At 32.1% G+C, this 27362-nt stretch overlaps 2 protein-coding genes across 14 annotated transcripts in view; one reads left to right on the top strand and one right to left on the bottom strand.

The window, feature by feature from the left end:
- The window catches only part of LOC143079644 (uncharacterized), a 43092-nt gene extending 32058 nt beyond the window's left edge, over window positions 1-11034 (top strand). For all 6 annotated transcript variants that reach the window (XM_076255100.1, XM_076255101.1, XM_076255104.1 and 3 more), the window contains one exon: window positions 1023-11034. In XM_076255100.1, coding sequence (XP_076111215.1) covers window positions 1049-8065 — 7017 coding nt within the window. In that variant the 5' untranslated portion in view covers window positions 1023-1048 and the 3' untranslated portion in view covers window positions 8066-11034. The remainder of the gene's footprint in view (window positions 1-1022) is intronic.
- A 2821-nt stretch (window positions 11035-13855) lies between these two features.
- The window catches only part of LOC143079639 (piezo-type mechanosensitive ion channel component 2-like), a 120009-nt gene continuing 106502 nt past the window's right edge, over window positions 13856-27362 (bottom strand). For 7 of the 8 annotated variants that reach the window (XM_076255088.1, XM_076255087.1, XM_076255090.1 and 4 more), the window contains 4 exons: window positions 27117-27233; window positions 26652-26731; window positions 22354-22552; window positions 15696-18138 (listed from right to left, as the gene is read on the bottom strand). In XM_076255088.1, the coding sequence (XP_076111203.1) occupies window positions 17856-18138; window positions 22354-22552; window positions 26652-26731; window positions 27117-27233 (679 nt within the window). In that variant the 3' untranslated portion in view covers window positions 15696-17855. Of the gene's footprint in view, window positions 18139-22353; window positions 22553-26651; window positions 26732-27116; window positions 27234-27362 lie in introns of all 8 variants that reach the window. The other variant, XM_076255092.1, reaches the window with a different exon arrangement.

Below are 27362 nucleotides of genomic sequence, written 5' to 3'. Positions count from 1 at the left end.
AGAGTTATACATTGTATTAAATAATCGTAACTTTTCTTTCCATAGATACAAGAAGGAAATTATTTCACTTCAATTGAATGATTGGAGAAGAGTTGGGTTGAATTCCAAATAACCTACTTTTCTTTCCATAGTTACAAAGTATGGAAATTATTTCACTTCAATGGAACGTACGGAGAAGAGTTGGGTTTGAATTAAATTATGTAAACAACTTTTCTTTTCCATAGATACTAAAAGTAAGGAAATACACATAAATCCTCTAGGTCTTTGATAAAAAGTTAATAAGATCATTAAATTTCATTAAAATTTAATTGGTTAATAAAGTAGTTGTATATCTATCTGCCCTAAAGGTAGATGATTGATTATTCCTTATAACTGATTTAATGTTGATATCAAAAAGGAATTCTAGTGACTCTTCTGTAGACCACCAGGGAGAGAATAAGTTTTAAGAACAAGTGGTGTGGGAAAAATGTAGGAAAAAAAAGGGGGGGAAAGGAGAAAAAGGGGGGGGGGGGTAATAATCGTGAGAAAAATGCAGGTAACAAGGAACAAGGAAGAGGCATAATAATAGTTATAAGAACAATGTAGCTAATAAGTGGGGGAGGAATAATGTTAATAGTAATGAGAAAAATAAAGGTAACAAGTGGGGAAGGCATACAATGATAATAGAATTGAGAAAAATAAATAAAAAAAAGTGGGGGAGGCATATAAAAAATAAGACAAAAATAATAATTAGAAAAATACAGGTAAAAATTTGGAGAAAAATTATTATAATAATAATAATAATAATAATAATAATAATAATAATAATAATGATAATAAAATTGAGAAAAATATATTTTGTTGTTGTTGTTTGTTTATTAATCATGTGTCCGTCTGAAATCAACCCTCTATATGGAATTCGTCACTTTATTTATCTGTATCTTTTTTACATGCATGCTGTATTCTCTGAAATATTTGTTTAAAGGTACATAATACTTTAGTTATTTTTGACATCATTATTCAAAATTATCTTCTATTTTCAGGATATCCAGTGTGATAACTGCAAGACATGTCAGAAGATTCCACTAAAACAGAGGATGATGGGATTGATCTAAACAATCACAAAGGACGAAGTCGACTTTGTAAACAGTGCAAGTTTCGTTGTACTGATCCAAAGGAGTTTCTGGATCATCAGAAGTTTGCACATTCTCAGGATACTGATCCAGACTTAATACGTTCATTAGGAGGAAGGAGACGGAAAAGTCAACCAACTAAAAGAGCCGAATCTAGATCTTCTATCGATCAGGATCCAGAACAAAACTTATCACCAACAAGTGAACAATCTAAAAAGACAATAGACATTTCTAATAGAATTGATACATCAAGTGACAAAACTGAACAAAACATAATGGAAGATAACCCAGACCGTATAGATGAACCAATGGGTGATATTGAAGACCTAGCACACATGAACGGTGAGAGGGACTTCGATCAGCACTCAAATTTAAGTCACGAAATGGAAGATGACGAAGGTCGACTGATTATAGCCGAAGATCGTGACGACCAATCACCAAGTGGCATCAAAACACCCACACGTAGTGGCAACATTCAGAATCGAACTTATGTATGTGGACAATGCGATTTCAGCTCTACAAGTGCAAAAACTTATCTGCATCATCAAAAAGATGGACACAATGCAGATATAACTATCTATGAATGTAACATTTGTGAATATGCAACAAAATACAAGCAGAAACTTCCACGTCATCACAAACTGCACTTCTCTGGGAAAGACAGCAGTCTTTTACTAAATGGTTCAGATCTTGATAGCAGTTTTTCGGAAAAAGATAATAAAAGTACAGCTGGAAGTGACATTATTAGAATGAATGTTCCAATGCATGATGATGAGGAAGACGAAGTCGAAGAGGAGGAGGAGGAAGAGGAAACTCCCATCACCACAGTCATACCAGAGGCTCCCGAGGGAGAAAAGAAAAAGAGAAAAACAAGACAGGAAGTGGATCCTGGAAAGTACTTTGAAGTCTTTGATGAAACTGGAATCAAATATGCCTGTTCTAAATGTGGCAATGTTTACAAATGGCGAAAATCATTGAACAAACATTGGAAAGAGAAACATATTGGTGATCTTCCCGATTCAAGTAAACCTCCTCCTGGTTTAGCTAAGCTTAATGCAGTCAGCAATATGAAATACCGTTATCCAGTGCCACCGTCTGAGAGAAGTCGACTGACAGCTATGAATCACTCAACACCTCACTCAGGAACATCAACTCCAGTCATGCATGAAAAGATGGAAGATATGTCAGTTTCACCTGTTGTCATGCCCAGGTCTATTGGGCCATTCATCAGCAATGCACCAACTTATTATCAACAGCAGAAAATGCAACAACATCCTAGGATGAGTCCGGACCTTGGATATAACCAACATAGTAGGAGCCTGCCCAGAGAGAGGTCAGCTAATAGAGATGAGCAGCCACTTGATTTCTCCTTTCACAAAGAAATGAATTTATCTATGAATAAGAGTATGGATTACAACAAGAATCGAGTAAGATTAGATCAGATGGATCATGGGATGTTTCAGAAGTATCATGGCATTAAACAAGAGCTCCAATGGGGAGATAATCAAAATGGAGAAGATTTACAAAATGAGGAACCTAAAGATGAAAACCCTGTACTTCAGTGCTCACGTTGTGGCTTTATAGCTAAAACTTTGGTGGATTATAGCTCACATATGACTTTACATCTTAACAAGCGTGCCTTCAAATGTGCTGAATGCCAAGAACATTTTAATGGCGTTGATGATTTGAACAAACATTTCGCTGAAAATCATCTTGAAAAAATCCAAGAGCATAAAGAAGCAATTCAGAAAATACCTCATGGACTGCAACAGACATATCATCTGCTTAAAATGCCGCTTAACAACATAGCTTCTCAGGAAATATCAACAACAACCGAACCAAAATATTTGAAATGTAACATGTGCGATTTTGTTGCAAAATGGCCAGCAGAACTACAGAAACATGCTGTATCACACTCTGAGGAACGACCCTTTATCTGTATGGTGTGTGGATCAACATATAAATGGAAATGGGACTTAGTCAAACATTTTGAAAAAAGTCATAGCACGCTTCAGAATCCATACAAGCGTCGTGAACAAAATACACCAACTGCATCAACAAAGAACTCTTCTAGTACACCTCGGTCTACCCCGTCTCCATATGGAGGAAATAGCATGTATGGTGGATCTCTGCAGATGTTGTCGACTGCTGCAGCTGCTTTGGTGGACAAGGATCAGTTTGGCCATAAACGATTTTCTAATAGTTATCTACAAGAATCCAGCAGTAAGAAACGAAGATTATCTGACACTGAATTAAGTTTACTGGAAGATACAAATAACAATTTATCTCGTGATGGTTATATCACTGCTGGATCAGTTGAATATCAATCTAATCGTGCTTCTTCAGAACCACCAAAGAACAACGATTTGTATGGTAAAGGTGGCATGGAGAGATCATCCTTTTCAACTTTGAAAGAAATGGAAAATTTGATCCCATCATCAGATGACTCTAACCAATCAGGAAGAGAACATTTCATTAAAGTAAAAGATGGCTTGACCATGAAGGATGCAGATGGAACTGATATACTGCTTCCTTACAAATGTAGACTATGTGAATATAGAGCCAGATGGCCATCTGAAATACAACAGCACATGAAAAACCATTCGGATGAGAAGCCTTATCATTGCCCTAGATGCAGCTATAAAAGTAAATGGAAGTGGGATGTCGTTAAACATTTGAAACGTTGTGGAGGCGGGACAATTAAAGATGTAATAGACACAACCAAAATTAGAAAACTACCGCCACCAAATGTAACTGTCAACACAGAGGGAGCATTCCATCAAGATACACCTCAGCCTTTTAGACCTCATAGTGATATGCAAGAAAACATGCAGCCAAGATTTGTCTATAATGGATTCATGCAGAACATGACTGAAAATGATCAGAATGAGAAAGTTATGACCTATGAATGCCTTGAATGTCCTTTTGTTGGAAATAGCCCAGCCGAACTCAAACGTCACTCTGTCTTACATTCCGAGAATAAACCATTCAGCTGCACAGTTTGTGGATATAGTTCAAGATGGAAATGTGATCTTAAGAAACACATGCGTACATATGGACATGAGAACTCATTCATGCCACAGTCTGAGGATAAGTCACCAATGTATTTGCAAGATAAGTTTAAACTTGCACACAAAAATCATCATGAAAACCAAATGTCACAAATGCAGCAGGAAGATGAAAGACAGCTTTACCAGTGCGATCAATGCCAATATGCCACATACAAAAAATTCAGCTATCAGGCACACTTGAAGATGCATGGTTCAGCCAACATTCCACATGAGACTAATGACAAATTTAAATGCAAACAATGTAATTTTAAAGCACCAGACTTACCTTCATTCCTTCAACATAAGAAAACACATTCCACAACTTCCGTAGCTTCACCTTTGTCACAACAAAATGCTCCATCTCCATCATCACAACAGAATGGATCACCGTTAGTAAGAAACGAGGACGAAAATTCATCATCCATGGACGTCTCTAGCCGAACACTTCATAAACATCGACGTAAACCATCTCAACCCTCACAGCAATTCAAGTGTTCAAAATGCCACTTTACATCATTCTCAAAGTCAAGCATCATGATGCATGAAAGTACCCATGAACCTGAAAAAATGGAGGAGGATAATACAGAAGGCCAAGAGGACGAATATGATGATTGTAAGATAGTTGGAACAGATCAAGAGTACCAGCTTGATGCATCAGACATGAACCAGTCACATAATAATAAACCACTCAATTTCTCTGGGGCTCTAGATCTAACTCGTTCATCAACTCCAGTATCTTCAGCACAACAGCAAAAGCCTACTGTATCAATCCATCACCATGCTGCTAGGACCGTCAACCAGCAACCCATCAACCCAGCATATCCATTCCATTGTGAATGGTGTCCAGCTATGTTTCCAAACCTAGCAACAGTGTATCAACACGCATCACAGGTTCACCCTAATGAATTGAAGGCTCAAGAATCAAACGACAAACCTCAGTCATCTACCGGAATGAGTCTTCCAACACGTCAGCCAATACCAACGTCAAATGCCAACACTTTTGAACATCCAATATCTATGACACCAAAACAAGCATTACCACAGCTTCAGGCACAACTTCAACAGAATCCTATGTTTAACTTGTACAAGTATCGTCCTATTGAGCCAAAACCATCATCATCCTCAGTTCATACAACTCCATCAGTGGCCTCAATGCCATCCACAGTGTCTGCCTTGACTCAGTCACTCCAGCAAAGACTAAATGATAACCGTGCTCAAAATGCTGTTGCCATGCAGCTCCAACAACAAGCAATGGCCCGTGCTAAGAAGTCTACAAGTCCACAGAAGAGAGGCCGATCATTCCAATGTACAAAATGCTCGTTCACTGCTCCAAATGCTGTAACTTACCTACGTCACATTGAAAGACATGGAAGCAACTGCCGCCATACCTGCCGATTCTGTGACTATAGCATTGATAGATTGAATTTGTTGTATCAGCACATGAAAGGAACTCATGGAGATGTTTGGAGGGGTACACCCGAGGAGAAGATCCGTCTAACACCAAGCGGAAAGGGAGAAGATAAGCGATGGGGCATTGATTCAGAAAGTTTAAATAGCTCCTTTGATGGATCAGATTATGGGCAAGAAATGGACATGCAAGAGCAATTGGAAGAATCTGCAAACCGAGAAATGAAAATTTATAGTACTATGGCAATTAATGGACAAAAGCCAGTACTGACTATACGTGGAATGGCAAACTGGAGAGGAATTCCAATACAACTCTGCATGATCAATGGTCGTAAAAACTATAAATGTCCAAGCTGTTCTTACGTTAGTAGCAATGCCGCCAACACTGGAAACCATGCTCGTCAACACAACTGTGGAAAGAAATATTGCTGTGATGTATGTAATTATGGCGCAGACAATCTTAAACTCATTTATAACCATAAAGATAGCATTCATCCACCAGAGCCTATCTTCGTAGAAAAATATGAAGACACACCATTTACCGAGTATGAAGGAACCATTGATGAAAATGGATGTTCAAACAAGGGACCAATGATACTGCCAACATGCACAAAATGTCCGTTCAAATGTAAAACTATTAAGAAACTTCAACAGCATATCATGCTACATGGAAGTGGTGAGAAACACAAGTGTGAATATTGTGATTTCCATGTGGGAACAATGGAAGAACTGTTACAGCATCTTGTTGTACATCGTGAGCCATATGAACCAAAGTTAGAATCCTCCGACGAAGAGGATAACGCAAGGTCGACAGAACAAAGTGACAGCCAGATTGAACAACCTATATTGACTGAAGTGAGAATGAACAATATATTGAACAAACTATCGAACAATGCCGGACAAATACGTTACAAATGTTCACGCTGTGCTTTCACAGCTTACAGAAAGAGCAGCCTATTTAATCACTCTGAACTTCACCTTAAGCACCCAAATATGGGAGAAAAATTTGTACAACGAATGGGAAATGACGATTTTACTAATGAACAAGCCGACAAGTATTTCCAAACTTTAATTATAGATCCTAAAGATGAAAAAGGTCTTGAAATCCTCAAAAATGCCAACACAACAGAATTTTCTGATCATGAAATGGAAGATGAGAAAGAGTTTATGGATGAAGGAGAATATATGGATGATTTGGAAGGAGGAGAATTTGTAGATGAAGAAATAGCTCACTTAGAACAACAAGACTTAGAAGGCGATTCTGCTAAGTTAAGGAGGAAACATTTCAGTGGGGAGGAATCCGATGACAGTCTTGCGGAGATGGATCCTATTGCTCTACAACAACAAATGTCCATGAATTTGTCTGGGAACATAACTCAAAAAGTCCGTTACTCATGCAATCAGTGTCCGTATCGATGCAATGCATTACGAAGCTTCAAATGTCACATACACATGCACGGTCTAAATAAAAAGTACATTTGTGATTTCTGTAATTGGAGTGCTGACAGATTAAACTTGTTGTATCAGCATCGTAAAGTTCACCAGGCAGAGGTCGGATTCAATGTTGCGCCTTCAGATATTGTTTTCCTTAACAGAGACTTTGCATTAGAAAACAATAAAAGTGTTAATGACTATTCAGTTAAAAGTTCATTGTTAGAGGAAAAACTGAACCGAATAACAACTGCAAGAACAGCTGATGGGAAGAAAATTTACATTTGCAAACTTTGTCCGTTTAGCTGTAGCAGTAAGAACAGTTATACATATCATAAAACCTTACACAAAATTTCAGCAAGATACACATGTAACGAATGTTCCTTCAGTGTAGAAAGAGTGAATTTGTTATCCCAGCATATGAAACTGCACAAACGTGATGTTACCGGATCACCATCAAGTGACATCTATGACAATAAAAACAATGAACCATCAACTCCGGAATTTGCTCCACAAGTATATTTCAATGGACAAGGTTCAATGGAAGACAGTGATGTCAGCCAAGAAGATGAGTACAAAGAGTTCAAATGTGACCGTTGTCCATTTAACACACCTTCTAAAGATGAATTAGATAATCATGAACATCAGCATAGTGAACGTTCACAAAATTCATGTCCATATTGTGACTTCAGCTGCTTGAAAGAGGAGCAACTTGTTGAGCATCTTCAGTGCCATTTTCCTAGTACAAAAATTGACAATGAAACTTTTAAATCTATAATCGAAAAGCAAGGAAAGAATAGCGAAAAACCAATGAAACCTGAAGTTCACTTAGTTAAGAAATCCAAGAGCAAGGAAGAAGAGCAAGAAGGGGAACCAGATTCTACCTCTGTTACCGAAGGACAAGATCGTAATAATGTGAAAGAGCCAGTTTCAGAAACTAGTGAAAAGAAAGGGACTGCTGAAAAAACTGTTACTAAAATTTATTGTTGTCAGTATTGTGATAGAGAATTTGAAGGGAAATCACTTCTGTTACTACACGAAAAACAACATTTAATTGGTAACTGATTGAAATGCTGTTCAATTTAATATTTTTACTTAAAATACCAATCTTTCTTTATCGCAAGGGAAAAGTAAAATTATTTTGGTATATGGGAGATAACTCTCAATTTTTTTGTAAAAAAATTTAGTGCTTGGTGAATAAAGGCCTTTCAGATAGATGCATATAATAAGTCTTTAATATATTAGTCCTGATAAATTATCAAACTGAAACAAAATAATGTAAAAAGTGCAATAAAATATCATTAGAACAATTAACATTTTTATAAGGCATTTGTATATTACCGTAGTTGTAGTTTTTTAAATTTCATTCATTCAAGAAATATAAAGTGCAATTTTAAATCATTCATATATAATTAGATTTTTTTTCTTAGAAATCCATGTTTTTATGTTATAGATATTTACTTGATTTAATTTCTTTTTCATATTTTCATTGTAAATAGAGATACAGTCTAGTTAAAATTTATCCTTAGATGTAGAATTATTTTAGTCTTACATTCCAAAGATGTTCGTTAACAAGGTTACATTGAAATAAAGGTGTTTAACTTATTGAATTTATGCATTTTACAATGTTGTTAAATTTTTTCAAGAAAAAAAATAGTTAAATCATTGAAATGGCAACATAAAAAAAAAAGATTTTTTTCGCTACTTTAATATGTCTTCCAACATTGTTGATTTTTATACAATTATCAATGTTTAACTGTTGAAAAATTCAGAGGATTTTTATATATATATATATATATTTTGCCATTTTATACAAGCCCTCACATTCCAGAGAACAAATATTGTGATACCATTAAGTGTCTTCCAATTAAAAAAATAAATATGCAAGTTCAGAATATTTTAATATTGTCAAAATTTACTAAATACCAAATTGAGTAAATCGTTCCAACGAAAACTTAACTTCCATCATTTTTGTAAATAGTAAAATTGTAGAGATAATGGCTAGGTTTATAACAACGAAGTTTTTCTAGTTGTTGACAACAAATCGTTTGTCTTCCATTTTGTTTATTGTTATATATTTCTATTGGCGTTCACAAGAATGTGCCTTACACAATTTGTATAAACCAATTTTTCATGTTTTTATATTTATTATATATTATATACATGTACCTTATATATGAGAGATTGAACATATGTTTGTGTTTTAAATGTGTCATTATTTTTCATTCCATGTATCTTTCACATATACATATTTTACATTCATTTAAGTGTGAAAATAATGGCATGAATGTTTTGTGTATGGAAATGACTAAATGTTATTCAAAACTGTGGGCTATATTTGTTTATTTTATCTTACAAATGCATATGAAGAAAATTTTTTCAAACTGACGATGAATATTTTTTTTGTAGGTAGAATAAATATAAAAGAAATAATTTAAATTAACTTCTTATTTTGCTAATTTGTTCAGAAATAGCTTGATATATTTGACCAAATTTGCTGTTTTTATTTTGCTTATATGATTAGAAATTTCATGAAATGTTTTGAAAAAATTTCATCAGTATTCTGTACGTTTGCTTTTTTTTTCTTCATTAAAATATATTTTGTTTATATTTTGAAAAACAATGAAGACTGAAATAATTTGATTTGTAAAAATAACGCCGTTTTCTATATGTTGCCTTTTGGGTTAAAAACAGAAAACAACTAAAAAGATTAATTTTATGTTCTTTCTGTTTCCTTATATTGTATTTGTAAGCTGGTGTTGAAATACCTCAAAGTAATGTACATAGTTAGTCTTTATAATCTTACTATACTGGCCACAAGGCCTTGGTCACTGATGATATGGTGCTATGTTACATAGAAACTGCCTGTAATATCACTGCTGGGACAATGTTGTGTGGTACACAGTCTAAGGGAGATAACTCTGAATTAAATTACATATTTTTGAATTTATATTTCAAGTCAATTATTATTTTAAATATGTGATTGCAAAGATGTTCTCAATTGCTTCACTCTAAACAGTATAAATAGAATTTGATTAAAAAGTTAACATAGTATGAATTTATTAACAGAAAAAAATTTGTTTTAGCTCATAATCTTCTCATAATTACACGAATGAAAAAATTGAAAATTGTAAACTTGTGAAAAGTGTTATTCAATTGTGTTCTACAATTGTAATTTCAAGAAGATATAGATTAAGATTGTGTATCATGCAACATTTAGTGTAAAATGCTTCTCATAAATTCATTGAAGTTAGGTGCTAAAATGTTATTCAGTCATGAGTTTTATCGTAAGGGCAGTTTATAATGTTGCACTTGATGTAAAAGTTGATAATATCTTAGTTATTTTGTAAATGAGGCCACATTAGTATATAGAAGTAAAAAATCAGAGAAAATTATCACTTATTATATTTCTCTGGAGTTTTGTTGATAAAAATAAAAGGTTATTTTTTTCATACAGCATTTAATGTAAAGTTTAAGTGCTAGAAATTGATACAAGATTTTGATTTTTTGTTCTGTATCTGTCTGAGTAGCCATTTTTTTTTTATCCCATTGGAGTAAGCAGAATTTTATTTCTATTTTTCCAAAGACTATGCATAAGATGAGATGAAGGAATTTTTTTTCTGCAATAATCTGGAAAATATTTTTGATTGAAAATATTTTTTGTCAGAAAATGCAAGATTATCCAAATTGGTACGGTCTGAAATTTTTACCCTGACTTAAGGAAAGGATATACTTATATTCAAATTAAAAGATTAATTTGATTGATTTATGAAAGATTACAATATTAAAAATACTCGCATGAAATTTTTTCATGAAAGTACAATCAGGTATGAGTTGATTTTAATGTGCTTTTGATGGAAATATATTTTATCCATAATTACATTCTATAAACTGCAAACATTACAAAGTTTTGTATAAAATTGTGTTTTAATTACATGTATACTTTAACTTGGGGCAAATGTAGCCATAATGGAGGTTTATCAATACTATTAGAAATGCTTAAAAAGTTATAATAAAAATAATTCACTTGAAAACTTATTTTTATGTGGCCATTTCACACTGGAAGTATATGCATCATAATCTTCCTTTTGAAATATTTGACAAAAGCATTTAAAAATGCATAGATAGTTATAAGAAGATAGGGTATGAGTGCCAATGAGACAACTCTTCATCCAAGTCACAATTTGTAGAAGTAAACCATTATAGGTCAAAGAACAGCCTTCAACATGGAGCCTTGGCTCACATTGAATAGCAAGCTATAAAGGGTCCCAAAAATATGACTAGTGTAAAACTGTTCAAACAGGAAATCCAAGTCTAATCTATATAAAAAACGAGAAATGATAAACACTTATGAACCACATTAACAAACAACAACTACTGAAAAAAGGTTTGAATCTGTCATCAAGACCAATTTCTCCAATAATAGATAAACAACATACGGTATTCAGACATGATAAGTTTTCAAGCTGTTCCAGTACTTATAGACAATGAAGGACACGTGTGCTAGTGCATTTAATCAATAGTGTGCACTAAAGATGGTCTGATGATTCTTATTCAGAAATTGATTTGTAAATATCTATACCGTACTCATTGAACTTGCTGATCTAGTGAAGATCGTTAACTCAGCTGACAGAGTTGTGGCCTTTTGTTGTGAAGATCTGATTCGCTTCCACTTTGCTAAAAATGTGCAGAAGTGTTGCTGGATTCTTAAGGTTCATACAAACTCATCATACGTTGCTTAAAAAGTTGAACAAAAGGAGTCGTTGGGTATATGTCATTGAGGCAGCAACCCCATGACAAAAAAACCAACCCAAAATGACCGAGGTTAATATTCAGTTTTCAACAAGCTCTTAATTATCCTGATTCTCAAAACAATTTAAACAGAAGCATCAAAGACCTTCCATCTACACCAAATTCTCAAAATAACAAATATTAAAGCTGTGACATAAAAAAAATCGCCTTCCACTTATATCTTAAGTTTAGTAGAATAATAAAAGGTACATGAAAGAACCTAAGAATCTCTATTCTGTTATTAACTGTTTTCCTTACTTTGTTTCCCATTGGTTTGCAGATGGACAATATTGCAGAGTAAAATGCAACGTTGAAATCACTTGCTATATTCATCAATGATAAAAACATGCATGTATGGGATAAGATGGAAATAAATGAGCTACATGCACTTGGGGAGTCACATTCTCAGTTGTGGAAAATTTAGATCTAGGCCATGGGCAACCTAGATGAAAACCAAATGGCCATGGACAGGACACTATGTCAACTAACTTTAACAATGTTCCCAAGAAATAATTACAATGCTTCATCTCTCAGTATGAGGCTAAATAAGAGGGAGTTGCTTTTACAGTAGAGAAAGAAATATACAAATTTAATTACTGGGGAGCATGAGGAAACAGTGGTAAAGTAAGGGAAATGGAGTTGTCTTAAAACTTAGGCTGCTCCCACATTACAGAAAGGGGATGGTGGGTGGATACATTTTATGCATTAGCAATACAAAACCTTTGCATCAACAGCTAAACATAAAGTAAATGAGTTTCCAAGCAACCTGGGGAAATATTAGAATGGAATAACCACAGCTTATCTCATAGCCAAACGAAGACAGTACACACATGCCTGAAGACGAGGAACACCTCTACACATAGATGATGTCTTATATGATAATGCTTATGATGATTAGGAGAACTTTTATTAAAACATTGATCAATAAACAACAAAACAGATGGGGCAAACCCTGCCAGACATGTACAACACACAAACATTCCATACATATAATTATAGTTGTCTTATTGATACAGACCAAACCACAAAAACATATTGCCTAATGAACCATGAAAAAGGTTGAGGTCAGTTGAAATATGCCATATGATAATGTTTACCTTATAAACATTTCATACACCAATAAAATTGAGAATGGAAATGGGGAATGTGTTAAAGACAACCCAACCAAGAGCAGAAAACAGTGGAAGGTCACCATGCAATGGGTCTTAAATAGTGAGAAAATCCCACACCCAAAGTGGCTTCAGCTGGCCCCTAAACAAAAAAGTGTACTAGTTTGGTGATAATAGACATCATAGTAAACTACAAAATTTATAAAAGATCTGAAATGCTAGAGATTTATTAACAAACTCATGTCTGTTTTAACTGAACCCAAGTTCTATGATTCTAATTGTTTCACTTGAGTGTATTTTTTTTCAACAGCAAAAGTATTTAACAAGCTTCAGTTACAATTTACACAGCATACACCAATTGCAAGAAAACAGATTATTATATACAAATAAAAGAAAACTGTATATAGCGAGATTTTATGGCAGCTTCCTATAACTTTTTAAAATGATGGAATGAAAAACACTAATGAGCAAGGTTACATCCCCATATGATATGGGATATTTACAAGACTCTCTTGAAAAAATAGTTCTGCATTTCAGATTTTTCTGATTATCAAACTCATTTGAGAATAAATTAGAGCAGAATCTTTGGGAAAATGAAGGTACAAAAAGAAATTATACTGTCCCCCCATTCAAGATTTATTTAAGAACTTTTTTTCTGATGATTGAAATCACCTGTGGTTTTGATGTATGGAAACCTAATTCTGGGAGAAGCAGAAAATAAAAATGTTTTAAGTCTTTAGTTTTGATATGGCTGGGGATCAAACCACATATCACCCATATGAGGATAGCACACTACCATGAGGCATGAGATCACAAAAGATCTGTAGTTCTCATGAGTGGAAAACTTCATCCAAATTATAGAGTTCCTAGCAAAGCAATAACAAAGTGACGATAGGCAAGTTAAAATTATAATACCCTCAGAAACTGGATGCATATGGTAAAATAACAAACTTCATTTACAACATTCATAGCTTTATTTACAAGGAGGCATACATAACAGGTACAATATCCATTAACAAAATAAATAGCAATATATAAGTATGTACATGTAAAATGACTATGAGCAAATATAATGTAATGCATTGTAAAACATAACTAAGAAGTGATAAATAATAAAAATAATTATTCCAAAACAGTATAATAAATGATACTTTAGATGAAGGGGAGATAACCCTTTATTAAAATGAACCAAATAATTTTGTCATTTTTTAAAACCATTATTTCAAAAATTTAGCTTACTAAACTTTTAACATTTATGCATCAGCAGTAAAATTCATCATTTTTGAAAAAAAGAAGTTACTTTGGAGCATTCTTATATATTTATGAATAAAAAAAAATTTAACCATAATTTTTTGTATTTAGGTTTCATCAGAACTTGTTTGAATTATCATCTTAGACAAAAAATTATATAAAAAAAATGTGTTAACTTAATTTCTATAAAGGCTAACATGATTCAAGTTTACTTTATTTTTCCCATTTATTTATTTATTTATTTATTTTGAAACAATTAAAAAGCAGAAAGTATCCCAAATTCATTAATCATCATCAAAATATAATGAAAAAAATATACATCTAAACTCACCAACTCTGGACCAATTTTATATCTATCTCAAATAAGCCATCATTAATGCCCAAATATTGATAAAATTCAACTGTTTTAAATGCTTAGCATAAAACATTAAAATAAATTCCTCAGTGGAAATAATTATAGTAACTAAACTTTTTTTCCCATTATTACAACAAAAAATAGTTTTCATCTTTTAGATGACATATATTTAATATACTAAAGCAAAATAAAAATAATGGATAAGACCTAACCACACAACCTCACGTTGTTGCCAAGCAACATATCAAACAGCCTATCAGGCACATTTGGCAAACAAAAACATAATAAAAAGTGAAGGCACAAAAATATAATTTCATGATACAGTGCATCAGTGTTTCTAATAAGCATGAGGTAGAAAAGCTGGCACATTTTTTTCAAGATAGGAAGACAAAAATAACAAGATACATAACCACAAAATTAAATACTTCAATAACGAAACTCTTTTAAAAAGATATGAATAAAATAGATAATAATGTAGTCAAAAACAATTCATTCACCGAGATAATAGAGAGATCTGATTTTTTTCCCACCAAAAAATGTAAATGGTTTTGAAATTTTAAAGACATAATATTTATTGAATAATAATTTAATTTTGGATGTAACACGTCTTCCGATTGGCTGACATTATTTTGTTATCAGCCCATAGACATAATTCAGTCATGTGACCAAGATTATTATTGCACTCTGAACACACATTTTCAACAAACTAAGTGGAGAATGCATACCTGGAGTTTGTATGTTACATAATTACAGAACTTAAAGATGAAAGAAAAGTAAACAGGATCCAATTACCTCTATGTTAATTTTGCATAGCATTCTTTAGTTCCAATTAATATATGAGCACTGGAAAAAGGAATGGACAGGGCAAATAACTGCCCCTTTTTATCCTGAAGCCATGACTTTCCCCACAATTAGTAATTTAAATTTTGTTAAGCAAGGTAGAAGAAAGTCCCTAAAAAAATGAGACAAAGTAATTCATTCCCATTTAAAACAGTGACAAACTCACGGTATACATTTACACTAACCAAATTACAAATTTCATCCTTATATTATTTAAAAACGAAATTACAAACATTTTTTTCAATCCAGTTTAAGCTTCGTCACTTTAATCATAGTTGCTGGAGATCTGTATATGAATATGAGTTTGGCAAATAAATCCTCTTCTAATCTGAACTGATGACATTCTCTGGCCATATATATATCCAGACACAGATTGAGGACATAGTCTACATTTGGCAGTTCTAAGAACATTATAACTTCTGATGAACCACTAAAAAACACTCGTACAAATCTGCCAATCACAAGCACAGCAGAAATATATAGTCCAATAATTCTGAAATGAAGAAATTAGTGAATTCTTGTTAGTAAATAAGGAATTATAAAGTTGATAACTTAGTAATACATTATAATCAACAATGTAACTGATTTCCCGACACTTTGAAGTCGCAAAAGAAATTTCTAACTCAAGAGTTTTCTACATATCTTTAAACTTGAATTGGTACCCTACACTAACATGTTTTAAAACAGCATAAATTTAAATGTCTTACCCAAAATCTGCATCTTAAACATAAAAACATGAGATAAGTCTCAATAATTTACAATGGAAATATACTAATTTTATATAGTTTTACAAAAATATGTGAACAGTAGTTCATATTTGACAATTTTCTTGTCAAGACATTCTTTTAATTTTTCAATTCATAAAACAAATTGTATTAAAGAATTTAAAACTAATAAAGAATTAAAGATTTTTTTTTCAACTGATATATCAAAAATTAAAAAGCCAATAATGGCCATTTCTTTTATCAAAATTCTTCAAAAAATAACAATTTTTAAAATGCCATTTTCATCCTATACCAGTATTTATGTGAACATAACACTTGAGATATAATTTCAAATTAGCTCAAAAATTTATATTTTAACACTTTATAGACATAAATAAGCTTAAAAAATTATATTTTAACACTTTATAGACATAAATACACTTAAAAATACTTATAGACATAAATATTGCACATGATCATGAAACTACATGAAGCTATATATATATTTCCTACCAAACATCCCAAAACTACATGACTAAACTAATTTTGCATACTCTTAGCCACTAATATAAAAGTTCTACTCACAAAATGGTAGATTCTAAATATGTAAAAGCTTATACAAAACCACCACTGGTTTTTTTTTAACTGTAAAACAACTTTTTTTACATATCAATTTTAAATTAAAACAAGAATGTGTCCCCAGTACACGGATGCACCATCGGCACTATAATTTTTCTATGTTCAGTGGACCGTGACAATGGAGGAAAATCTATAATTTGCCATTAAAATTAGAAAGATCATATCATAGAGAAGATGTGCACTAAGTTTCAAGTTGATTGGACTTCAACTTCGTGAAAAACTACCTTGACCAAAAACTTTAACCTGAAGCGGGACAGACAAACGAACAAACGAACGAACAGACGAACGGACGCACAGACCAGAAAACATAATGTCCATAAATGGGGCATAAAAAAGATAACATGTATATGGATAACTGGTGCTTTATAATACCACGAGGCTATTATTCTAGTAAAAAACTTTTATCCATAATGAAGATCAACATCATAGTAGAATAGCACTTACAAATGGGCTTCCAAGAATATTTTGACATACAGAATTGCAAATCGTACAATCTAGGGGAGACAATTCAATTGCCTTCTTTTATACTTATTTCTAATTGATAAATTTTTTTTATTTTACATATTATGATACATTCATGATTTCATAAACAAAAAAAACTGAAATGTAAATTTCATTAAAAAAAACCCACAAAACTTTCCCTCCAATTGCTTTTCACAAAGTATTAAACATAACAAGAAATATATTTAAAATATATAGAAAAAATAAAAAATGGCTATCTTCATAAGAGGTAACACGTTCAGCACGAAAACATACCCTGTAAATTAAAATGGCAAAAATTTATTGTCCTTTCAGACAAAAAAACAAAAGTTTCCAAAATATACAATCGATAAAATCTTTTCACCAAAAAAAAGAAAAAAAAAAGGAAAGAGACAAACATATAATTGCCATTAAATTTGCTGCAAATCTTCAAATAGAAGTATGAATGTAAAATGACTAAAACAATTGCTATACAAAATAGAGTATAATTGATGAATATACAATATGTGAGCAAGACTGGCAATAGTATTATGGTTTAAGCAGTACTCAAATTTATACAACGTTTGAATTTTTTATATATAAAAAACTTTCAAATATTAAACAAGGTGTATGGCCACTGCAGGTTATCATTGTTTAAACAAATACAATTTAGATTATAATTCAATCTTTCAGCTCCAACTCAAACATTAATTATTCTTTTTACAATCGGTGACGACAAGATGATTTGGAAGTCTAGTCCATTTGACACGAGTCTCTGCTGATCGGTAGAAGAATATAAGTTTGGCGTAGAGATCTTCTTCCAGACGGAATTCTCCCATTTCTCGTACAAGGTACAAATCTAAGCAAAGCTGCAATGCATTATCGATGTACGGTAGCTCATTGTAGGTGATATTTCCAATCAATCCTGATGTACTCAGTCGTAAGATTCTGCCAATCAACAATATGAAGGAAATATACAGTCCAATGATGCTGAAAAGCAAAGACAAATTAGAGAAAGGTATTTCACAATTAAGGAAGATGTGCACAAAATTAAGAGAATATTATCTCCCCCTTTGCACTAGAAAAGGTCTGTTCTGAAACTAGAAAACAAGGGTGGAATGAATTTTATATTGGAAACAAATAATCTAGCTACCATATTTAGGATAGTAAAATTTTAATGTGATAATATATCAGAACCATGCCATATTTAAGCCACTTCAGTTTGCTAGATCTGAATCTTTAAATGCTTTTTTGCTTTCAAAACCTTTAACCAACTTAATGGTTATTCTAAAAACATGAGTCATACGTATAGATTGGTACCATTAAAAAATGTACAGGTACTTTTTTTTTTACTATTGGTAAATAGTTTAGGCCTTAGTAAGGCTATTTCTATTAGTACAAAGATGAAAAGAAATATGACACGTTTTTACCTAATCTTCAAAGAACCTTTTTTGTACATGTATAATTCATAGGGTATCTTACTTCAATTTCCTTTTTAACATGATATCAAGCTATGGCTTTCTTTCTTGAATGCCACCTTCTTACTGTGGGAAATAATAATGCCAAGTTTCATCCCAAATTTGAGTTTTAAGTTTAGATGTGGTACAGTTTATCAGAAACTATTTTTTTTACATATGCACAAGGGTGGCTTAGCTGCACTAGGTTTTTGAAAATGCATTTCAAAGAACAGTTACCTAATGTGTAGGCAACACACCTTCTAGCAGTGGTGATAAATAGTGCAAATTTTCATTACTAAACTTTAAAAGGTGATTTGAAGTAGAGTTCAGTAACAATTTTTGCATAGGATCAGTTGACCCCACCACTAAAGGGTTTTAATGGTACAGGTCAAATATAATTTGTGTACAAAGGAACAGCTAAATTGAACTCATTTTTTTACCATGACTTTCAATGTAGTTTTCTTCCTTATATGATACTTTCCAATAATGATTGAAAATCATGCCAAAATTTCATGGTGTTAAGACCGGAGAGCTGAAATGATTAGTGACTGGTAAAAACATGATATCTATACACTGTATAGGTCTCCAATGAATAATTAACATGGCCCTATTGAGCCAGATTTTTAATGTTGTACAAAAGAATGGAAACAGCAAACAAAATTGGCCTGAAAGATCAAGGTTAAAGACAACATTTGTGTTAATGAGGAGTGTAAATGCTTGCAAATTTCAGGTATGTTTTATAATACATTTGTATATGTAAAAGAGAAGATGTGGTATGATTGCCAATGAGACAAATCACCACAAGAGACCAAATGACACAGAAATTAACAACTATAGGTCATCGTATGGCCTTCAACAATGAGCAAAGCCCATACCACATAGTCAGCTATAAAAGGCCCCGTATGGTGGTATTATAAATCCAAGAGAATTTTTGTTGTTTCGTGAAACAAATGTTTAACATTTCAGAGTTGTTTAAAATACAGCCAATCGATTAAATCAATGAAGTTTTGCAGCTTTAGTAATTTTTTGGAGTCTCTTTTCCTGTGCTGACTTTCTAGCTTGCAGCAGACTAAAATATACATCTACATTGCATAAATATCAAATACAAATACATGTATACACAAAAAAGCATTCAAAAAGCTAGAATCAACAAGTGTATATATATAATTAAATATAAATATGAAAAGCACCATAAAAAAAACAAATGTGTGTATAAGGCATTGGGTATTGCAGTGCTGTGACTTAAATTTTAAACATAATACATAAACAGTAAATATACTCTGTTGTAAACATGTATAGAATTAATTATCATACAAATTAGTTTGGGGGGTAGGTGTGTACAATAAAAGCAATCAAAATATCAGCTGCTGGAGCTTTATAAAAACAATCTTGAACTTTATAAAAATAATCTTGAACTTAATAAAAACAATCATAAGGGCAACACATTTTCAATTAAATATCCTAAATTCAATGAGCTAGCATCATTTAAATTTTTTCCAATTTACTTAACTCTTTACCGAATATGGTGATGTCTTTTAATGTGAAGACGAATTTTACTGGACAACAAACTTTTATAAAATGCAAAGATCTTAAAAATGGCAATCAACTGGACATTCACCATGTTGACTTATGCCACAATAATTGGAAATTACCGAAATTCAAGTTTGATATTACATGTACTATAAAAGGTAAATATATGTCCATGTCCAAAACATACGTTTTCAATCCAATTTTCATCAATAAAGAAGTTCATGTACATGATAAAGAATCTCTTATTTTTTCATTTTTCTATTCTAACATTGTAAATGAGAATTTTTCTGGTCTAAAATTTTAATTTCTAGCTGCTGATATTTTATATTAGTATTATAGAAAATAAATACAATAAAAGCATACAATATAAAGTACCCCTAAGGCTATAATTGTCAGCAACTTCAGAATAACATTGAAGTCTGAAAGTGTTTCTAATGATGATATCTCATAATATGTATTTAAGCAGAAAATTTGTAAGTACTTCAGATATATTAATATTTGTGGCAAACTTTTTTCTTTTAACTACAAGCAAGCAAGAATTAAAGTATTCAAAAACTTTTCAATTTTCAATTGATTTGATATTTAAACTTAAATAGAATATAAAAGTCTCAAATTCACCTAATCATCTAAAAGTGACTTCCTCAACATGAAATTGATCCACTTTTATTTTGTAGTAAATGTATAATTTAAAGCTTCTTTTTTGCAATGAAAAATAATTAATTCTAAATTCTTTCCATCCAATGTGCTTTTCTGCAAAATTTGAATATAAATATAAAATTTGAAAGCCAAATAAGTATAAATATCTTAATGAGATATTATGAAAAGATATTTAAGTTATGAAACAGTGGATTTTTCAAATGTCTACCCTGAATTAGAACGCTGTAAACATTGGTATCCGTTATATTTGGATTCCAACATACATAATTATAGCCTTATATGATATGACACCAATGGTTTACCATACAAAATATTAAAAGAATACCTTCAAAGTCGCAAATTATCTGGCAGAATTGAAAGGTTTAAGCTCTATTTTGAAAATTTTAAATTCTGACAACAAACATTTTTTGTGAATTTACTGTACAATGTAACTGCATTGTTTTTATTTTGGAAATGATCTCAAGTTCTTTTCAACTTTCAAATAAAGAGAATAGAAAAAGAAAGGTGAAAGTTGATATGAAAATAAAAACAATTTTATAACTTGGATGAATATGGCAACCATTAGTGTTTATACATAATACAAAGTAAACAATATAAACCATGGTATATACATATGATTCACGATGCACTTTTTGTTGCAATATATATACAAGCACATGCATATCATTCCAAATGTGTATAAATCACAAAAAATTAAAGCTTAGATAAGGAAAAATAAAATTATAAAAAAAAATATATTAGTAAGATCATTAAAACTAGCATCTTCTAGTTTTACCGACCATTTTCATTTAATATTTGGCTTTGCCAGTATCAATACAAGATTTTATGGTTTTAATTTTTTTCTTTAGCAAAATCCCAGCCAATAAATGATTATCTAGAACTATCAAATTCTAGTTGGAGATAAGTATATATATATAACAACTTATTCTCTTGTTTCTATATATAATCGCTTCAGTTTTTTTTTCTTTTTTAGTAAGAAATATGATGCATATATAATTTTTCACATAGTCTCTGTACCATGTCAGGAATATTAACAGTTGTTATCCATTCTTTTGACATGTTTGAGCTTTTGATTTTGCCATTTGATTTGGGACTTTTCGTTTTGAATTTTCCTTGGAGATCAGTATTTTTGTGATTTTACTTTTTGAATCAATTTTTGACCTGTCAATACTCTGAGCGAATTAAAAGTTTTACTCAAAGTAAAGTCAATCATCATAAGCAACAAAAGAGGTGCCATTTGTTGAGCAGAATATGCTTACCCTCTGGAGAACCTGAGATAATCCATAAGTTTTTGGTGGGTTAATGTGATACTGAGTAATTTTTACATGTAGTGGTTTGTCTTTTTGGTTATTTGTTTGTCTGTTTGGCATCTTCTGCTTTTTATTGTTCATGTCATATGTTGACATCTGAGTATGTTTTCATTGAATATTGCTGTCGCAGACTGCTGCCTGACTATGGTATATACCTACAGTCTAATTTCAAATAATTTTCAGTATTGTACTTTTTTCCAGCTTTTTTTCTCAATTTAATAGGTCTTCCCAATATTTTTGAAAATTCTTACCCATAATTTGTTATGAAACTAAATCCAGATGGCGCCACTCTGGCATTAAAGGTTATAAGTGAAATATGATGGACAACGTTATCTGGTTTCCCAGGACTGGGAGATATAACTGTACCAGTCATTAACTCGTCAACTTTCCACCATTCAACTATAGGATCATTTCCTTGTAAGTTCAACTGAACTTTACTCAGACCAACAGCTGAAAAATAAATAAAAGGGTTCTGAAATCTCTAAAACCAATACTCATTAACATAAACTGTTATCACAGAGATATGTCTCACCTTTTTGTAATTTTGATAATGCAAATGTTGAAATCAAAATAGCAATACTTTAACATCTTACACAAGTTATGCAAATATTCAAAGTCAATGAACCATGACTGAGTTACAAGGCTCAACAATCTCCATGAAAATGACACAATTACCATTGACCCATTGTCTTATTATAAGTCGTTCCCAAACCTAAATACAAACATTAACTTGTAAACTATGAGAACGTTTCAAAGTCAATGAACCATGAAGAGGGGGTGGGGCTATATAATCTCAATGGAAACGATACTTGCAGATGCCAATAAATAGGCATACCAAATATCATTGACTAAACATTAGCAGTTCATCTTAAACTGATCTAATCACAAACTAATACATGTAAACTAAGATAAGTTTCAAAGTCATTAGACTGTGACTGAGGGGCGAGGCCAAATATTCTCCATGGAAATGAGATGTGCCAATGCTTATACAACTGAATATCAATTAATATTGGCCTTCCACTAATGGTTCCCCTTGAACTGACCTAATCACAAACTAAGACATAATAACTTTGAAAAATTTTCAAAGTCAATAGACCATGAATAAGGGGATGGAACCAAATTGTCTCCATGGAAATGAGATTTGCCAATGCTTATACAACTGCATACTAAATATCATTGACCTACCACTTGTGGTTCCACATAAACTAACCTAATCACTAACTAATGCATCTACATGTAAAATAAGCAAAAGTTTTGAAGTCAATAGACCATGACTGAAGGGGCAGGGACAAATAATCTCCATGGAAATGAGACGTGACAATGCTTATACAACTGCATACCAAATATAATTGACCTACGACTTGTGGTTCCACATAAACTGACCTAATCACAAACTAATACATATACATGTAAAATAAGCAAATGTTTTGAGGTTAATAGACCATGACTGAAGGGGCAGTGCCAAATAATCTCCATGGAAATGAGATGTGACAATGCTTATACAACTGCATACCAATTATCATTGACCTACGACTTGTGGTTCCACATAAACTGACCTAATCACAAAATAATACATATACATGTAAAATAAGCAAAAGTTTTGAGGTCAATAGACCATGACTGAAGGGGCAGGGCCAAATAATCTCCATGGAAATGAAATGTGCCAATGCTTATACAACTGCATACCAAAAGTGATTGACCTACCACTTGTGATTCACCATAAACTAGACCTAATCACAAACTAATACATTGTTGAAGCCATAGCCGCTGTCACCACAGCCGACGCTGGAAACAGCATACCTATGACTCGCTTTTTGACTCCGTCAAGGCGAGACAAAAACAATGGTAATAAGAATGTGTCCTAAGTACATGGATGCCCCACTCGCATTATCATTTTCCATGTTCAATGGACCGTAAAATTGGGTAAAAAAATCTAATTTGGTCTTAAAAGTAAAAAGATCAGCCAAAAGGGAACATGTGTACTAAGTTTCAAGTTGATTGGACTTCAGCTTCATCAAAAACTACCTTGACCAAAAACTTTACCTGAAACTCGCACTTTTAACTTCTATGTTCAGTGGACCATGCAAATGGGGTCAAAAGTTTAATTTTGTTTTAAAATAAGAAAGATCATATCATAAGGAACATGTGTACTAAGTTTCAAGTTTATTGGACTTCAGCTTCATCAAAAACTACCTTGACCAAAAACTTTAACCTGAAGTGGGACGAACGGACGGACGGACGGACGGAAGGACACACAGACCAGAAAACATAATGCCCCTCTACTATCGTAGGTGGGGCATAAAAACATTCAGAAAGTTTCTGATCTAAATGATTGCACTAAATAGCTTGATACCAACAAACATTTGTAAGGGGTCCAAAGGAGCCCTGTGTCTAGCCTGCAATTGCTGCTGTCATTGTTAAAGTGTTATGTTGATTTGATAAAAGGAGAATGTGACTATGGGCCACAGATATGCCGTCCTTTGTAAATATGCATGAGTCATTTTCCTCATACAGATGCTTGATTAACATAGTTATTGCGAACCCTATGATAGTTTTCCATAGATTCACCTGCAAGTTACCTGTCGATTTAAACTTTTGGCAGTTCTATTGTCCCATCTAACAAATACAACAGGTATTGTTCTCTGTATAGTTCATTCACCAGGACCTTTAAATTTCTTCTAGGAGAAATATATCACTCATTGATTAATTAACCTGACCAAAAAATTATGTTTTTTTATTGAAATACTTCTATAAACTCACATAAACTGTATGCAATATTGTATTTATTCAATATATCATTAATATATTTTCAATCTGTTCAATATAAAATCTGATATAATAATAAAAAGTTTATTTTAGACACATTTTTTAGTATTTTCCAATGAATTTGCATGTTTTTGTTGTTGTTAATTTATAGACTATGTTTATGAAGGCCTTAATTTAAAAATAATAATATTCAAATTTTTATTTATCAAACATACAAAAATATTTATTGAATATTTGATCAGAAATCAACTTTTAATTTTTAAATCATTATTACTTATAGTATAACTAATCGCCGTATTTGAATATAAAAAATAAGACAACGTGTGACCGAACGACGCATGGATTAAACGAGTGCGCAGCACGAGTTTAATCCATAGCTGCGTTCGGTCAAACGTCTTATTTTTTATATTCAAATACGGCGATTAGTTATTCTTTTTATTACATTGGCAAATGGCTTTTTTTTATGAAATCAATGTAGAAAATGTAAGGAACTATATCTTTTCCCTACGCATTGACAATTTGTTTTGATCCGACGTTATCGACGTCTTGACAACGCCTATTGTTGTATGACGTCAGAGAGTGAAATAACCACGTTTATTTCACATGTGAAATTATCGGTTTTTATCTAACTGGGAAATCAATGTAATTCATTGCAACCAATGTAATAATATTCCATATTGATAAAACTTTAGTAGGTTTTTCTATATGAATGGGATTTTGAATAAATAAGCATATTCACCTGCGGAAAAAGGATATTCACCGCGCATAACGTCTCGTGCTTTTACCTGCACTATTTTGGTAAAAAAACGATTGATGTACAATTGGTTTTGGTTAATAATTGCCATTACATACATTTCTCTCGGAATATGGAATAAAACAATTACTGTCTTTTGTTTCGGTAAATATGTGGTTTAATTGACTTTTGAAAAACTGATATTCACTTCGACCATTGGCCTCAGTGAATATCAGTTTTTCAAAAGTCAATAAAACTACACATTTACCTCATCAAAAGACAGTAATTGTATAATATTGAACACATTAAAAACAAGTTTTTGGTATTGAATAAATACAACACCACATGCAGTTTTGTGAGTCCTTTCTTAGTATTGGTATAAGTATTTTTTCATCATTGACAGTTCAATTTTTTGTTCAGGTATATTAATCAATGAGTGATATATTTCTCTTAAAAGAAATTTAAAGGTCCTGGTGAATAAACTATACAGAGAACAATACCTGTTGTATTTGTTAGATGGGACAATAGAACTGCCAAAAGTTTAAATGGACAGGTAACTTGCAGGTGAATCTATAGAAAACTATCATAGGGTTCGCTATAATATTTCTGGGATTATAAGCATTGTGTACAAGTTTCATAACATTTGGTTGAGGCAAACTGAAGCTAGAGAAAGAAAACGACAGATTTAGCAATTTTTCAATTTATAAAGGGGCATAACTTAAGGATGGTGAAAGTAAAACCACCCAAATTTAAAATTAATCCATATTTTGTAATAATTAGCATTGTATACAAGTTTCATAATATTTGGTTGAGGCAAACCTGCCTAATCCAACACCTGAGTATTCCAACATCCTGCTTTAACCGAGACATTTTCATGGTCCCAAAATATGCCTATTCTTGCAGAAAAAATCTGAGTATTCCAACACCCTGCTTAATCTAACATTTTTTCTGGACGTACAGACAAGCGTAAAACTTAATGATGCTACAAAGGGGTCATACAAAATTAAGCAGATTCAGAATATATGTAACTATAACAATTATCAATGTTACCATCATTTAAAGTCTTGATGCCAGCTGCTGAACCCTTGCTTGGTAACTTCATAAACCTGGGGAATAACTTCGATATTACCCTGTAAAAGGAATACATAACAGGAAAATATTCTACTGTGATGATTTTATTCTTATTTTCAACATAATTCAAACTGTGGAATATACTTACATTTTCCATGATTAAATGTACAGAAATTATATGATTTTCAGAAGTAAATGCACAGTACAGATTTTTAGCCACATTTTGGCATGTAATATAATATAATGTCATGTCATAAAATAATATCTCATTGAATGTGGTTATCAATTAGGCTTTTAACATAGAATAAAAATCTTTGAACGATCAAATATAATTGCAGGAGGTACACTGGGATACTAAAGACAGAAATTTCAGTGATAAAGGTGAATTAATGGTATAAAAACAATTTTTCAATCTGACAAATACATTATTTATAAACTACTTACAATGGTGTCTGTGTTGTATTGGTTAGTATATCTCTTAATGTTGTTTGCTCTGTACTGTCTAAAGTTCTAACTATCTGAAAGGATAATGTATCCGCAGCTGATGCTGAGGCAGGAGTTCTGTCAAATGAAAATTTTATACAATTAATACAAAAATACAATTTGTACATTCATTCCTCCTAAAATACAAATGTAGCTCTCAAAAATTCTGATATTTCATATCCTGACAAAATTTTTATTTATCAATGG

The sequence above is a fragment of the Mytilus galloprovincialis genome, chromosome 6 (assembly GCF_965363235.1).
Source record: "Mytilus galloprovincialis chromosome 6, xbMytGall1.hap1.1, whole genome shotgun sequence".
In the NCBI taxonomy this organism is placed as follows: domain Eukaryota; kingdom Metazoa; phylum Mollusca; class Bivalvia; order Mytilida; family Mytilidae; genus Mytilus; species Mytilus galloprovincialis.
The sequence above is the reverse complement of the archived record's forward strand: the minus strand, read 5'-3'. Positions and strand labels throughout refer to the sequence as shown.